The following is a 14,901-nucleotide window of genomic DNA, read 5'->3' as shown; positions in this document are numbered from 1 at the left end:
AGCAGCCTGGGCAGCTGGACAAACACACAGCAGACTGGCCAGCTTGTCTGCTTAGTTTCTAGCAGAACTTTCAGTGGAAAGAACACTAACCCACAGAACATTTCTCTTGTCAGATTACTTGGACCAGAAATGGTGAAAAAAATTAAGGCAGCACTAGGGTGGAGGAAAAGACAGATGGGAGGGAAAAGAAGCCTAAAGAAAAAGACTTAGTCAAGACCAAAGTAGGCTGACACTTTCCACTCCTAACTATTCAAATAGATACCAGTTTGTGTCATAAAACTAAGCAAAAGACAAGCATTGAAAAACAAGTACAAAACAGCTAGCTCATAATAGTATTGAAGTTGAATATTCCTGTGTCAGATGCCTGTCACTCCATACTTGATGGTATTCCAAGTTTGCTACAAATTTGCTATGAAATGATCTTCTCATTTCCCAGTGAATCTGCTGCACATGTTGCCTTTCAAGAAACACTTTTCTCCTTTGCTGATCCCAGCTGTCCATTGAGCAGGATACAGACACTTTGAACAGCGTAATAAATCTGTTTATTTCCAGAGCTTGATTTTGCTCCAAATATTTCCAGCATGACAAAAATAAAGAGTAAGGAATAAGAACAGCTATAAATTAAAAACAAACAAAAAAACCAAAAACAATAAAAAAGCAGAGGCCATTAAGTAGCATTAACATAAAGATCATTGCCTTTGATGAAATTTGTGGACAAGAGAAAGCATTTGGAATACAGGATTTTTATGTAAGTTCTTTTCAGCACATTAACTGAAAGCCTAGTTTCTTTTGATTAGCTAGAACACAAGGCATCCTCTCCCTCCTCTTCTCTGAAGTAATCATATTCATGAAATACTTGAAGGTATGAATTTTCTTTAAAGTTTATTTTAAGCATTATGCCAAGCAGCTCAGACAGATTGGCAAAGCTGAGATTAAAGACAACTCTAAGTCCTTCTACTGAAGATAAACTATTGAGTATTTTCAAAAACAACAGGGGACAACACACTGCGAAGATTAAAGTCAGGCTGTTAAAACCAAGTTGCTGGACCTGAAAAGGGGAACCTGATGGGGTTCAGGCAAGGGGCAATACAAAGTAGAGACATGAAGGGAACTAATTATTGAAAGCTTGAACAAGGAGAAAGTTAACCTCATGAACTTTAAAGGATGTTTATATTAGATTTGTTCTCTCAATATGTCAGCATTTAAGCTCACTAAATAGTATGTGTAGCAACAACTGACAGCTTAGTTCATCGTTAAGTGCCCAGCTTTAAAGAGTATACTGTTTAACAGTACAAATAGTCTCATTGATCAAGATGTCTACTGTGCAGCTGTAAGCCCTCCTCCCCTCACCCTCCAAATCAATTACACAGTAACTAAAAACCATTTTCAGAAAAACATAGCCCTTCAGCCCTGACTCTATTACAGAAAGGGCTCAGTACTCTGATTTCTGTAGCCATTACAGATATTTCCAACATACCTGTTGCATTAGTATCCAAGCACCCAGTCTTACTGAATTAAGTGCACACCAGGAAGCCAATTACCATCATTTCTTCTCCAAACCAGGAATTTGGAAAGGGTCGTTTTTCTTCATGGATTATGGTGATGTGCATGTATACATACATGGCCATCCTATCTTGTTAAGTAGTAGTAACAACCATTCTTACTTTCTATAGAAAGTGCAAGACAACACTAATCCATCTTCCTATTTTAACATTCCATACATTTAATGAGTTATCACCTAACTCAGTTTCCCTAAATGGAAGAGAGAATGCTATTAAAAGTTTGAAATTCACTATCTTGCACAGAAAAATCTCAAAAGAACAGAGTGAACCCACTCAAGCACAAACCTGAATGTTTCTTGTCATCTATCAGCCACTAGATGTTCCCTCAGACTTATGTAGTAGTCACAGAGATGCATCTAACAAATTGAGCTACTCCTGCTTCTCTTACCTAACAATTCCAACCCTTAATCCTAGGAGAAAGCCTTTATCTGCAAGAGCAGACACTGATTAAAACCATTTAAAATAAAACTCAAAAAGAGAGAACAGTTAGTGAGTGAGCCACAACTTTCAATTTGGCTTCAACAACCTCTATCTTGAATGGCACATCTCCTTTGATCACCCAGACTAACCACGAATACTACAGCAACAGCATATACAGTTTGTTCCCCATCTTCTCCTCCTTCAGTTCCCACATACACAAATGTCTTGCTCCCATATAGGACCCCAATTACTCTTTGTAGCTGAAGGCAGATTCTTCCCAGCCATTCCCACCCATAGACTTTTTTTTCTTGTCATTGTTGAAAACAGGAAACATTTTATGTAGAACAGGTCTGGAGAGTTTCCCACAATACACACACAGAAAAATACCTGAATATCATCTTCTTTCTTGGAAAAGAAAGATCAAGAGAATATTTTTTTCCATTTTGAAAGCCTGTAACATTTTTTAAAAAACAAACAAACAAAAACAAAAAAAAACACTAAGTAGAAGTAGTTAAAGCTGCCTTAACTCATGGGTTGATTTTTTTCTTTTTTCCAGAAAACTAACAGTCCACTACTGTAACAATTTCCTCTAGAATTAATATGTGGGAAATAAATTAATCCATGTAATTGCCTATTTTGCTACCGATATAATATTTCATCTCTACTGTGATTACATAAAGTGCCTGGGTCTAATCAGCTGATTATAAATCAGTTGTCAGTAGATACATAAAGGTTTGTATCTCAAAAAAATAGGTGTTGACTGATGAAATGCAGTATCTAAATTCAGTCTCACAATTAATTAATGAGAACGTAGGGTGGCAAAGTGGGAAAGAACATGAGAATGATGACAAAGATGAAAGCTTCCCTGAAGTGTTAAATGATTTCCCATTACTCAGTTACTTTAAACAGCAAGAAAATAGAAAAATGGATTAGGAAATGAAGAAATCTTTGGCTGCTCAATGACCCATCCACATGGATGCTATCTAACTATACAAGCAAATACATAAAACTTCGTCACATTCCAGCACTGAGACACCAGTGTAGCTCAGACACCAAAACAAGTAAGAAATCAAGAAATACGGTTTCAAACTACAGTTTACTTTCTTGTGATTTACAACCATGTCTACCTTTGCAAGGCCATTAAGAGTTCAGATTATAAAGCTCACATTCTTTTACCCTTACATCTCATTAGTAATAGAATCAGTTTTATTCTGGAGAGCTTTAATAGCCTCATTCATTACCACCAGGTGTCTTAATCCCCAAAGAGCGATGAACAAATTCAGAACATACTGAATTATTCTACAGACAGAAGATATCTTATGGAGGTTTATCCTTTAGCTAATGTTAGTTGGCCCTAGAAGTCCGTAGGGAATTAAGTTGTGTGATACTGAATGGAATTTTTAAAAGAAGTATGTGTCAACTCTTAGCTAGATTCAACTAACACAGGAGTACTGAGATGTAGACTTAAAGTGCATCTATTACAACACTAAATATGTTGGATGCTAGTTTTCTGAAGTATTATTTGAACAGAATGTTTCTGACCACCTTTATGCCCAAGTGCCTTCTGTACCATTTCTGTGATGCTTCACATTTCTGCTAGAGAAATTGTATGTAGGAAGAATTTAGGGCTTTTGAAAGAAGTACGCTACGAATACAGCTTCATTTATTTGATGTACAGCTTATAACCACACAGTGACGTTGTAAATAGCATATAACTTCCTGTCAATTTTCCTTTTTCAAGAGAGTACTGTTTGCAGTGTCACTGAGTTTAAAAGGAATAGGATCTTCTTCATTCTTAGAACGCTACATTTCATATAGTACCTGATGAATCCTTTATTAATGGTTTGTAAATGAGAAGGGCAATAAATTAGAGAACAGCAGACATCTGACAACAGCAGAGACCAATGGCTATTTCAAACCATTCAGATTAAATGCTCCACCTTTAATTTTCATATATTGAGGAAAAACGCCTCATCCATTGTGTATAGCTAGCATTGTACAGCAGAATATATATTTTATTCTGGAGGAATAGGACTAAAGAAGGAAGATGAAGACTGACCTAACTGAGCATCATTGATCCAGTTATATAATGCTGTATCTGTTATTTGTAACCCACACACAGTAGTACCAATAGCCACAGCACTTCTGCAGATGAAGTATGTGGAACTTGCAGGATTTTCAGGATCTGGATTTTTCCAAAACAGCACTGGAGTCCCCTGGTTATATCGTAGTATACGAGGTAGGCTGTTACATTCCTAGATGCTGGTGCTCCTTTTAAGCCTTGCACTTCCTACTCACCTCACCTACTGAAACAAATGGAAAAATATGCTGAAGCCTAGATTCTCCCTCTAACAAAAAGGAGAAGAATTTGGATTTTGTGTACAAAACTCCTCAACAGTGATTGGTCTGTAGATGAGTCACATCACAGCCAGCCATAAAGGTAACAGGCTTCTGGACTTCCCAAACCAGACCTGTACCTTGCCCTGCCACCCCATCTCAGGTCCCGCATGGCTCACTGTGACAGACTCTGAACACCACAAAGATCAAATCAGGATGAGTAAATTTATTCATTTCATGAAGCAGTAACTTCAATAGAGCACTAACTTATAAACCAAGTCTTCTGAAATTGTTTTGTTTTTCCCATCCAAGTCAGCATGAAGTAAGGCACCTGACATTTTAGAGAGCTTGTCAATGTTTCTGTACATGTAACCCTTTTTGGTATGTCAAAATGTCTTACAACAACTCTTCAGCAGCTCCTTTACAGCACTCTAGAGAGGTCTGGAATCCCTGTATGTTAGGAAGTGTATCTTACGATAGAAGCCCTTGGATACCAACCATGTCAGTGTCTCCCAGAAGGTTTGAAAAAAAAAAATTTATTACTTATTCACACCACATCTTAGTAGTTGCATTAACTGGAACTGCTACCAGGCACCTGCAAAAGCAGAAAAATGGTCCAGGAGCCAAAGACAGACAGTATAATTCTCCAATCCCTCCCCACTGATATGGCTTTAGAGATTAAATGTAGCCTAGAACAGTCTTCAGCAACATCCACCAAGGTTCCTGCTAACACACAACCCACCCCATCAAGTACCTTCCAGTATGCTGTGTGCACACTTAGCTTCAAAGCTAGCAACTAGCTTAAGAACAGCACCTCCCCATATATTCGAGCACATACTTGGTCCTTTTTTCCCTGCATTAAGAACTATGGCATCTTGAAAAAGAAGAGATTCATCAATGAGATCTCTGCAGTTTCTGGGACATACCGTACCCTCTCACCTGCTGTTCCACCTAACGTACTATATAGTAACAGCAAATTTCAAAGAAGAAAAGGATATTCTACAATGCTACAGAAGTTGAATTTTGGTATTTTTGAAGGGGGAGGGAGGGCTCAAGACCCATTAGGGTAAAAAGTTAATTCTCCAATTTATTTGCTCTGAGGTTGAATGCAGAATCCAGGAGACCGTGGTTGATACCACAAGCAATATATCTACAGAGCTGAAAGGAAGTAGAAACATTAGGAAGAATAAGGCAGGTGTTTCCTGTGGGAAAGAAATATGTAGAAGTTTGGTGTTAACATAATTCAAAAGGAAAGGAAGACTGATGCTACACATCCTGAGCCTGTTTTTAAGGGGTGCAATTCCCATACAAAACTCCTTCCAAAGGAGTACATCTCCCTTTATTATCACAGCTCAGCAGACAGTCATAAAGCTTGTTACAGGGTCAACTGCATTTCTGCAGCTTGTCTCAGCACACACTCAAAAGCAGCTGGACCACCTTACAAGCCAAAGAAACACCCCTTATGAACAGAGCCAGAGAACTCCTGAAGCACCTTTTCTGGTAACTTCCCTTGTTTCTGTCTGCATTTGACTTGCTCCTACATGTGGACAAGCCAGAGTCTGAACTGCTGATGTTACCACAAAAACTCTGCTAAGGACAATGAGGATTGTTGCCATAATCTTCTGCCAAATACCAGAGACGTACTTAATACAAAAATCTCAGTGACTGTCATTCCTCCCATTTAGAAAAGGATACATGGGAGAGCACTGTTTCTCTTCCAACTTTTCCCTCAGGCTCATCGCAAGTGTTTTGGTTTACCTGAAGTTAAGGTCTCCAGCATGGCTCAGTTTTTAGACTGATGTGCTGAGTAGCACCAGAACTGCATGTCAGGGGGAGACCAAAATGTGCTAGCCAGAACTGCAGCTCTTAATCAGAGCAGGATTTGAGAGACTGTCCACATGCAAGCTTCATAGATTGTCCCATGCAGATACATCCTTACACACATCTGTTTGTCCTGAAGACAATAGGTCTGACAAATTGGCAAGAACAGTATTTCCTGGAAATAATAGTTACAACGAAGTAGTACAGTTTTGCAGAGCAAGGAGGAGAAAAATCAATACAAATAATGGTGAGAGGTTTCAGTGAGTGAACAGACAACATGCCTTAAGTATAACAAAATTTGGATGACATGCTAATTCATGTCCACTTGTCCTTTAAGAAAAGAGGATGCTGAAGAAGGCAAGAGACCAAAACAGCCTCAGGCCTCTCGACTGTGCTCAAGGAATTCATCTTCTACCATTTGCAGAGGGTTCTTCTACATAGATCTTGAATCTTTATCTACTTCCAAGATGCAATCAGAAAGTAGGTTCACTTTCCTGAACCTCTCCCTTAGCACAGAAGAGAACTTAGGAGCAGCAACAGAGCAAGGAAAAGGGCAGCAGCAAACAGCACCTAGACCTATACATCACATCTTACAAGAATGCAAGTTTTTAAGAGTCCTAAAGGCATTAAAGGAGGGGGGGAGTAAGAACATAAGTGAGACAAGGCAAGAACAGAACAGGAGAATACAGATGAACTCAAAGAACAGAAAAGACGACTGAAGACAATACAAAAATATTGGAATTGGGAAAGCTACCATAAAACAATTAAGGAAAAAGATGGCAAGAGGGTGAACTAACAATAAAAAGCAATCAGTTGCAAGAAAAGTAACAGTCGATACCAGACAGCACTCGGATGGCAATCCATTAACAGTCAATTATAGTGAAACAGCAATAAGATGTAGGCAGTACAATGGCCAGCTGAAGGAACTATTATTTTCCACATACGTAAACTACAATTTTCTTCTACCTACTTGCCATTTTTAATTGTTTATTTGATTAAGGTGTGTTCATTCTATACATAGCTGCAGTATTTACGAGACTGTTAAAGTCACGCTTGAGCTTGGGGTATGGGGTGTTCCTCACAAGCCTTTCATGTAAGAATTTGAGAAAGATCCTTACAATATTGTGTCTGCACATATAAAACTCTAATGATGCATTCACTTACACCCAAGCATGGGATTGGTTGTTTTTTTAAGATGGTAAGACCTTAAGTATTCTTAAGGGGACAGTACTTTGTGGATAGCCACTCTTGTTCTCTGTCATCAGGAGATCTGCCATGCTGGACCCCAGAAACACTCTACAGCAGGGCTTACTAAATCCCTGAAACTAAAACTGCAGGGAGTTTTTGCATGGGTCTACATTCATTGGGGTTAGAACCATCTGCTTTCCTTCAGAAGTAGAAGAGGACCTTCCATGATTATGCTTACAAAACGCAGATGACACTGTTGCATTGCCTACAGATTCTCCTACTGTCCGTGAAGACTGACACTTTTCATAAGCTCCTTCACATTCACACCAAATGATAACTGGAATATAGCAGATCACAGGTCAATGTGGTTGCAGTTTATAAATATTAGTTTTCAGCACTGAACCAAATGACAAAGAACAATACTCAGCCACCAGACGCAAACCTATATGAACATACCATAATTTCAGATTATCTGCATTTATACATACCATTAACACCTGATTGAGCTACCTTCCATTTGGGAGGCTGGAGATCCCTAGACACTGTTTACCTATCCTTCTTCTGATAGAAAGCACTGGCTGAAAACATTAAGTTTTGTCTTTTCTTCAGTAGCTCGGTTAGGAAGACTTGCTTTAATTAAAGGAGCTCCTGCCCAATGCTTTAATTCAGCCTCACAAGAAAACAACACTGTAAGGCTTAAATAGAAGGTCTCTTATCTACCAAAAACTTTTTCAATAGCAAAGGCACATCTGCTATTGTGTAAAGTTACCTTTGTTAAGGCACAAACTAATAAAACTGATGCAATGCGCCAAGGAAACTTTAGCAGACCTGGCTAATAGTACATGCACTGGTTTATCACAGAATAAGAAATACAAAAGCATTTAACAAAAGAAGCTGAACTCTAAGATAATTTTCCTACAGCATTGCAGAAGTAAACAATCAGTTTTCCAAAGGAGTGCTCCAAGTTATAAGCTAGTGAAGGCCTTCTGATGTCAGAAGCAACAGCGCCTGCTGGTACGTCCTCTCAAGTAACTGGCAATCAATCAGCAAAGCAAATTAAAGCTCCATTTAGTGTGACAGGCCTACAGAAACAGACTGTAATGTAATACCTCAGAAAAATCCACTTGACAACCAGCAGGCAACCATTTATGCTTTGTATACCAGGTCCACTTTCACTGAATTTTATTGCATCTATAGAGCTACAACTTTTGGAGGGCAAAAGCTTTAGTTGTTATTCAAGCCCTGCTTCTGTCACTTTCAGAGTACGTTTTTTTTTCCTCACAAGAGAAGAGAGCTACACATGCTTCACCACTGATATAGCCATAACATAGCCTACCATGCCCAGCTGTACTCTGCCTACACTTCACCTCAAATACTTTTGGCCAAACTGTTTCAGACTGCTGCCCAGTTTGGGAGTTGGGTGGAGGGTGCAGTAATGGCATTAGAAACGCAGGGAAAGTTGGAAGATTTGACTACTCTTTCACTAAGTTTAACTTGCTTTGACCAGACATCAGAGCTTTAAAAATCAATGCCAAAGGCCAAATCATTGTCTTGCTGTGTTTAACACAATCCTTTTCTTTGGATATCTGATATCCTAAGCTCTTTAAGCCTGAAATGTCTGCACACACACACTCACATACAGGTACATTTACAATATTATAACAAGCAATTAAGTATCTTCTTTTTAGCTCATATACGCATATTTGCTGCATTAGGGCATCTGATTTTGTTGCACATGTGCTATTACTAGCATTATAGAATTTACAGAAAATTAGAATTGTTTCTGAAAAATACATTTTCTGAATACATAACAGGTGTTTTAGTCAGCCTTCATTTGGGACACTGATTTCATCTACTATTAAGCAATCTGAAGTTTTATACCATATTAATACAGGCATGAATTTATGTGGACTGCAAGTATTAAGTTTTTGAAAAACCTGGCCACGTTCCCAGGAAAGGAGCCCATTACCTAGAAGCTGGCAAAGTGTCCTCTGATAACAGCTATAGCAAGGTGGCACAGTGTCAGACCTTGTCCGATCATCCTTTTCTCAATTACATTCTATACCACCGCCAGTATGTGCTGCTAATAACAGGCAGAGCATTAATAAGCCGAGACTTGTCTAGAACATTTTGATTTTGAAAGTGCAGGCAACAAAGAAAACCAGTGCTACGTGAGCTCTGAGGAGCAGGAGAACATAAGCCTCAGAACTTCCAGTCAGTGTAAGTAGAGAGGGGAATTTGCTCAAGAGACGACCCTACTGAGGCCATACCTCAAGTACTGTGTTCAGCTTTGGGCCCCTCAGTACACAAAAGACATCGAGGCCCAGGAACATGTCCAGATGGGCTACAAAGCTGGTGAAGGGCCTGGAGCACAAGTCCTGTGAGGAGTGGCTGAGGGAACTGGGCTTGTTTAGTCTGGAGAAGAGGATGCTCAGGGGAGACCTTATTGCTTTCTGCAACTACCTGAAAGGAAGGGGTGAGGAGACAGGGGTTGGCCTCGTCTCACAGGTATCTAGTGATAGGACTACAGGGAATGGCCTCAAGATGCACCAGGGGGAGGGGGAGGTTGGAAATTAGGAGACATTTCTTCTCAGAAAGAGCAGTTAGGCATTGGAATAGGTTGTCTAGAGAGGTGGTGGAGTCACCAGCCCTGGGGATGTTCGAGGAAAGGTTGGATGTGGTGCTTAGGGACATGGTTTAGTGGGTGACATTGATGGTAGGGGGATGGTTAGACCAGATGGTCTTGGAGGTCTTTTCCAACCTTAATGATTCTATGATTCTAAGTCAAGATGCAGTTTGATGTACATGCTTCCACGCTTGCTTCCATGCTCGGAGCCACTAGCCTCCAGAGCACTCTTCCATTTCTCAGCCAAGTTCTATAGCCATTTTCCCCACCATAATGACTTCTAAGGAACACAGGTCTAGAGGACAGCAGTAACTGGAAGCCTTAGGTCAATTCTTTCAGCATCAGGACACGCAGCAGAAGACGAGTCAAAAACAGTCACAGCCCTGCAAGCCTGTGTTCAGACATTCAATCAGACACAGACCTCTGTGCTGTCCAGGCCAGAGTCTAGCAGACTAAGACATTTGAAACCATCCCCTAAGCTGCATTTCCCACTTGTGGTTCTTCAAGGCTGAAAGCTAGCACTCTGAGACCACTACAGGACCTTAGATATCCATTGAGGAAGTGGGGGCTGCAGAACTAGAAGCAGCTGTGACAGCCTTCCAAAGGGGGAGAAAGTAGCAGGAACTACACAAGACCCTAATACCTGCAGCCTAGGGAGCCATGCTGACTGTGGGAGAACAGATTAGCAACTGTATCTGAAGAAGCCTAAATAACCCAATAGTAATTGAGTGCCAACAACACGCACATATACAAACATCCATACACTCTAATTAACAAAAGTGCTGATATTGATGTGAATACTTGTCTATTTCCAAGCAAAAGCACTTCAGAACTAAGAGCTGAGGACAGCAAAAGATCTGTAACCTTTCCACTGGATTCAACTGTTTGTACTTCTACCCAGGAGCTGTGTTAATCACATTTTAGCCTGAGGAACAAAAGCACCGGGGGTAGTTTGAAGAACAGAAAGCCAATTAAGAGCTGGGGTAAAGCTCCTGCCTTCTCTTCACTGGTATTTAAATGACTTTCTACAAGACTATCCTATCAAAGCTTTGAACATTTACACTACACAGAAAACTGGGGTCTAAAATCCAAACCCAGGATACAACCAGATGGCTGAGAACCAGCAAGCAGCTGTGTGTCAGCTCCGTCAGCAGCGGGACATCGCTGCTCAAGGCCAAGCAGGGAAAGGACACAGGCTTGTCATGACTAATAAGATTCTGCAATGCAGCCGTGTACTACCAGCTCTTGGTCATTTTACCACCCTCGATGCAGCAAAAACAATCTAAACACTTAAGCAATTGCCAGTCATCCTGTGTTTAAGATGGTGTCAAGTTTGCAGCGCAAACTCAAACTCCAGACTTTTTTCTTACTTCCACATACATCTTCAACTTCCTCTTCTGCCTTTCCTGTCTTGTTCCCAATCCCCTTTCTCACTCATGTGAGGGACTGAGGAGATGCGGAAGTTCAAAGTAAAACAATAGTCACATCAGTAAAACATTTTCTCCCCCAACTCCCTATCATGTTATCCTACCTTCCCCTCACATCTGTCATGCCTCTTTAAACCAGAAAAGCCAAGATCTTGCAGCCAAGAGTATTTAAACTGAAATTGACACTGCTTAAGCAGTTAAGCAGATTATCACCTAGATACTACCTTTAGCAACATTCTGAACTGAATCTGAAAAGACTCCTGACAGCAAAAGTCCCACACTTCTGCATGCTTAGCATTGAGCAGAGTACTTTGTACATTTTGCCAGCGCACAACAGACACAATCACTGCTCGAGACAAGTTGTCAGATAAGACCCTCTAGTGTCAGAAGAGGCTAAAAATCACACAACAATATTGTGACACTAAAGTCAGAGGGAAATCAGTGTTGAGACCAGACAAACTTCTTCCCTCTCACCTTCCCCCAGTCCTACATCCAGCCAAAGGAGCCCCCTTTGCTAGGAAGAGTACTTCACCTTGTTCCTGTGGCAGCCCGATCCCAAGAGTACCCAGCCACACGCTGGCTTCACAGCTCTACCTAGCAGCACACCTCCGTGGTGCTAATCCCTTGCTCACCCCAAAGTCATCCACGAACTGCAGCAACGCACAGCCTGAAAGTTCAGACATTTCTAGCACTCCGACGGACTACAAGCAAATGCTACTGATCTCCATCACTAACATAACCACAGGATAGCTCAGGGTGGAAGGGTCTCCTGCAGGACATCTGGTTCAGCCAATGCCAAGCCAACTTTGATAGCAGCTCAGGCTGCTCAGTGCATTATCAAGCAGCAAACACTTCCAAGGACAGAGGTTCCCCAGCTTCTCTGTGTCCCTGTGCCAGTGTTCAACCACCTTCAGGGTGAAGAGGTTTTCCTGACTGGATTTTTATCCAGGTGCAACTTGTGCCTGCTACTCCTCTAACAAGGCCCTGATGTCAAAAAGAAGGAAGACATAAGGCAACCAGAAAACCCAGAAGCCAGTAGCTACGACAACCCCCTTGACTAGCTGGGAACTAAACGGATCGTTCTGAGTGGTGTTCTGTAAGTCAGTAACCCCCATAAACTTTCAGCAACTGGAAGAAAAGCAGCTGCACAGCTAGCAGGCTCAGTCAGCTTCACCATCCCTCCCTTCTACAGCCCACAGCCAGCCTCTCCCTCCCTCCCCATCCCCACTGAAATGGGATTACCCTTCTTCACCTGTCACCCTCTTCCCCATCACCTCCCACTGCTCTTCCCAAACTACCCACTGTCTCCCCATCCCCAGGCCATGCATGCACAGTACAGCTCCCGCCTGGGCGGCCTTTCCCTTGAGACAGACACTGCTTCAGGCTCCTCTGGTTCCAGCAACCCCAAGTCACCCACAAGACCCGCAGAAGAGGGAAACCCCACCAGCCTCAGTCGCTTCTGCCAGAAGAAGCATTCGAGCAATCTGACAGGCATTTCAGAGACAAGGCTGACTCAAGATCTAGGAAAACTCAAGCCACGGGCTCAGCATCAGGGATGGGTGTTCTCACCCACTCCCCCTCAGGCTGTGTCCCAGGCTGCTGCCGCCCTCCCTCCCTCTCTCAGCCTGCCCTAAAACCCTCCTCGCCACCCCGAGCTGTGCCCGCACACCCACCCCAGCGCATCCCCGGGACTGCGGGGAAGCAGAGTTACCTTGAGGACCGTGCCACAGCCCTGCCACTGCCTCCGCCGGCTGCTGGCTGTCAACCGGGACCCTCCCCTAGCGGATCCCCCGCGCCCCACAGAGGGACAGGGCACGGGGGGAGGCAGCAGCACCCGCTCCCCACCCGCAGCCCCGGGACGTCCCGCTGCCAGCATCGCCCCGGAGCCGGGACAGCCGCGCGGGAGGGGACCCGGGGGGCACTCACCCGCCTCACGGGGGCAGCTCCGGCCGCCGCCAGCAGGAGGAGGAGGAAGAGGAGGGTGGCGGGGGGCATGGCCGGGGCCGGCCCCCATGCGCGGGGCGCGGCGGAGCGAGGGGCCCGCTCCCGGCGGGGCTCCGGCGGCCGCTTTTGTAGCCGCGGCGGAGGCGGAGCCGGGCCGGGGCCGGCCCAGGTGCGGCCCGGAGGGGAGCGAAAGGAGGAGAAGGGGGAGCGGGGAAGCGCCCCTGGGGGTCCCGGCCCTCTGCTCTTCTGCCTGGGGAGGGCTGGGAAAGATAGCTCCCGCCCAGGCGGTTTTCTAAGTTTTATTAGTTTTTAGGAAGAGTGAGTGCGGTCAGCCGTAGATAACGTGAATTTGCAGAGCTGGATGCTAGATCAGGTGCAGGTTTCTGAGCTAAAGTCTTCTGGTAAGAAGAAAGCACTGAAGACCTGACAGGTCTGGAAGGAAATCTCAAAACTGAAGTGAGAACAGGGGAAGAGATTTCAGATTGGACTGTTAGATACAATTAGAATGTGAAGGAGCTAAATATTAATGATGTGCATTAATTTCAAATGCATCACAGGCTGATGCTTTGGGAACGTGAATATCCAGAGCATCCATGTCATGGGATCATGAAATTCCTTAACATGAGCATAGCCAGGACAGCAGTTACACCTCAACAGCTAACTCCAGGCAGCATTTACTGAAGTGACTTGGTTAACTGAAGCCAAAAAGGGTATTTCCTTCAACTTTTCTAAAGTGAGAGAAAAAAAATAATAATAATAAAAAAAATAAACAGAAAAACTGCTCCCAAAGAAGAAAGAAAGAGCATGTAATTTGGGTTGTTAAAAGAGATGACCTTCAAACACCTCAAGTCAGTTGAAATTCCTGAATGTCTGCTTCAGGTGATGCTTTTTATCTTGAGATTAATTTTTCACTGTCCCAGTAAGAGATTCTCCATTACCATAGAAGTAACATTTCTGTCACAGACATTGCTGAGGACTTAGAGAACAGTGAGGAATAAAAAATATATATATAATAATAATATAAACAATTATGATATCCTGTTCAAGCACAGCCATGTGGCCTAGACCAATGAAGAAGCTGATTTTTATGGAAATCAGTGATCCCTTCGCTTCAAGCCCATATCTTATGTTTGCCTTAAAGGCATATGCATCCATTTGTGTTAAGATAAGTTACACATAATTACAAGAAATTTCTGTAAAAACCTGCATTTCTGTTACCTGCAATTATCACATGTCCTTGAAGGAAGCAAACAGAGAGAGCATCTATTATGCCAGACTACTGAGGAGCACGACTAGGAAAAACAAGCATTTGCTATAGTTTTAAGTGGTCTTACTTCCCTGAAAGGCTGAGAGAAGACTCTAGCCCAAGCCTGGTTACACCTCACAGGAATATTTGACTTGAAGTCCAACACCTGACTCCATTTTGAAGTGCCTATGAGGACCAAATATGTTACAGGTGCTTTCAGTAAACCAATAAAACCACCAGGCAACTGAGCAAAATATCCTCCAGTTTCATTCAGGCCAGGCAACAGAAAGCCTTAATACAGGGAAAGAAACCTCCTCCACCTAGGTAGCA

At 42.6% G+C, this 14,901-nt stretch overlaps 1 protein-coding gene across 2 annotated transcripts in view; it reads right to left on the bottom strand.

Annotated features, from left to right (window-relative positions):
• The window catches only part of GLP1R (glucagon like peptide 1 receptor), an 89,617-nt gene extending 74,916 nt beyond the window's left edge, over window positions 1-14,701 (bottom strand). The window contains exon 1 of one of the 2 annotated variants that reach the window (XM_068676578.1): window positions 14,544-14,701. Coding sequence is in view for 1 of the 2 variants with exons in the window: in XM_068676577.1 (XP_068532678.1) it covers window positions 13,308-13,376 (69 nt within the window). In the remaining variant the exon portion in view is untranslated. Of the gene's footprint in view, window positions 1-13,307; window positions 13,469-14,543 lie in introns of those variants that run through there. The other variant, XM_068676577.1, reaches the window with a different exon arrangement.
• Between the last annotated feature and the right edge of the window lie 200 nt (window positions 14,702-14,901).

This window comes from Anas acuta, chromosome 3 (assembly GCF_963932015.1).
Source record: "Anas acuta chromosome 3, bAnaAcu1.1, whole genome shotgun sequence".
Classification (NCBI taxonomy): Eukaryota; Metazoa; Chordata; class Aves; order Anseriformes; family Anatidae; genus Anas; species Anas acuta.
Note: the sequence above shows the minus strand (reverse complement) of the source record. Positions and strands in the feature narration are given on the sequence as shown.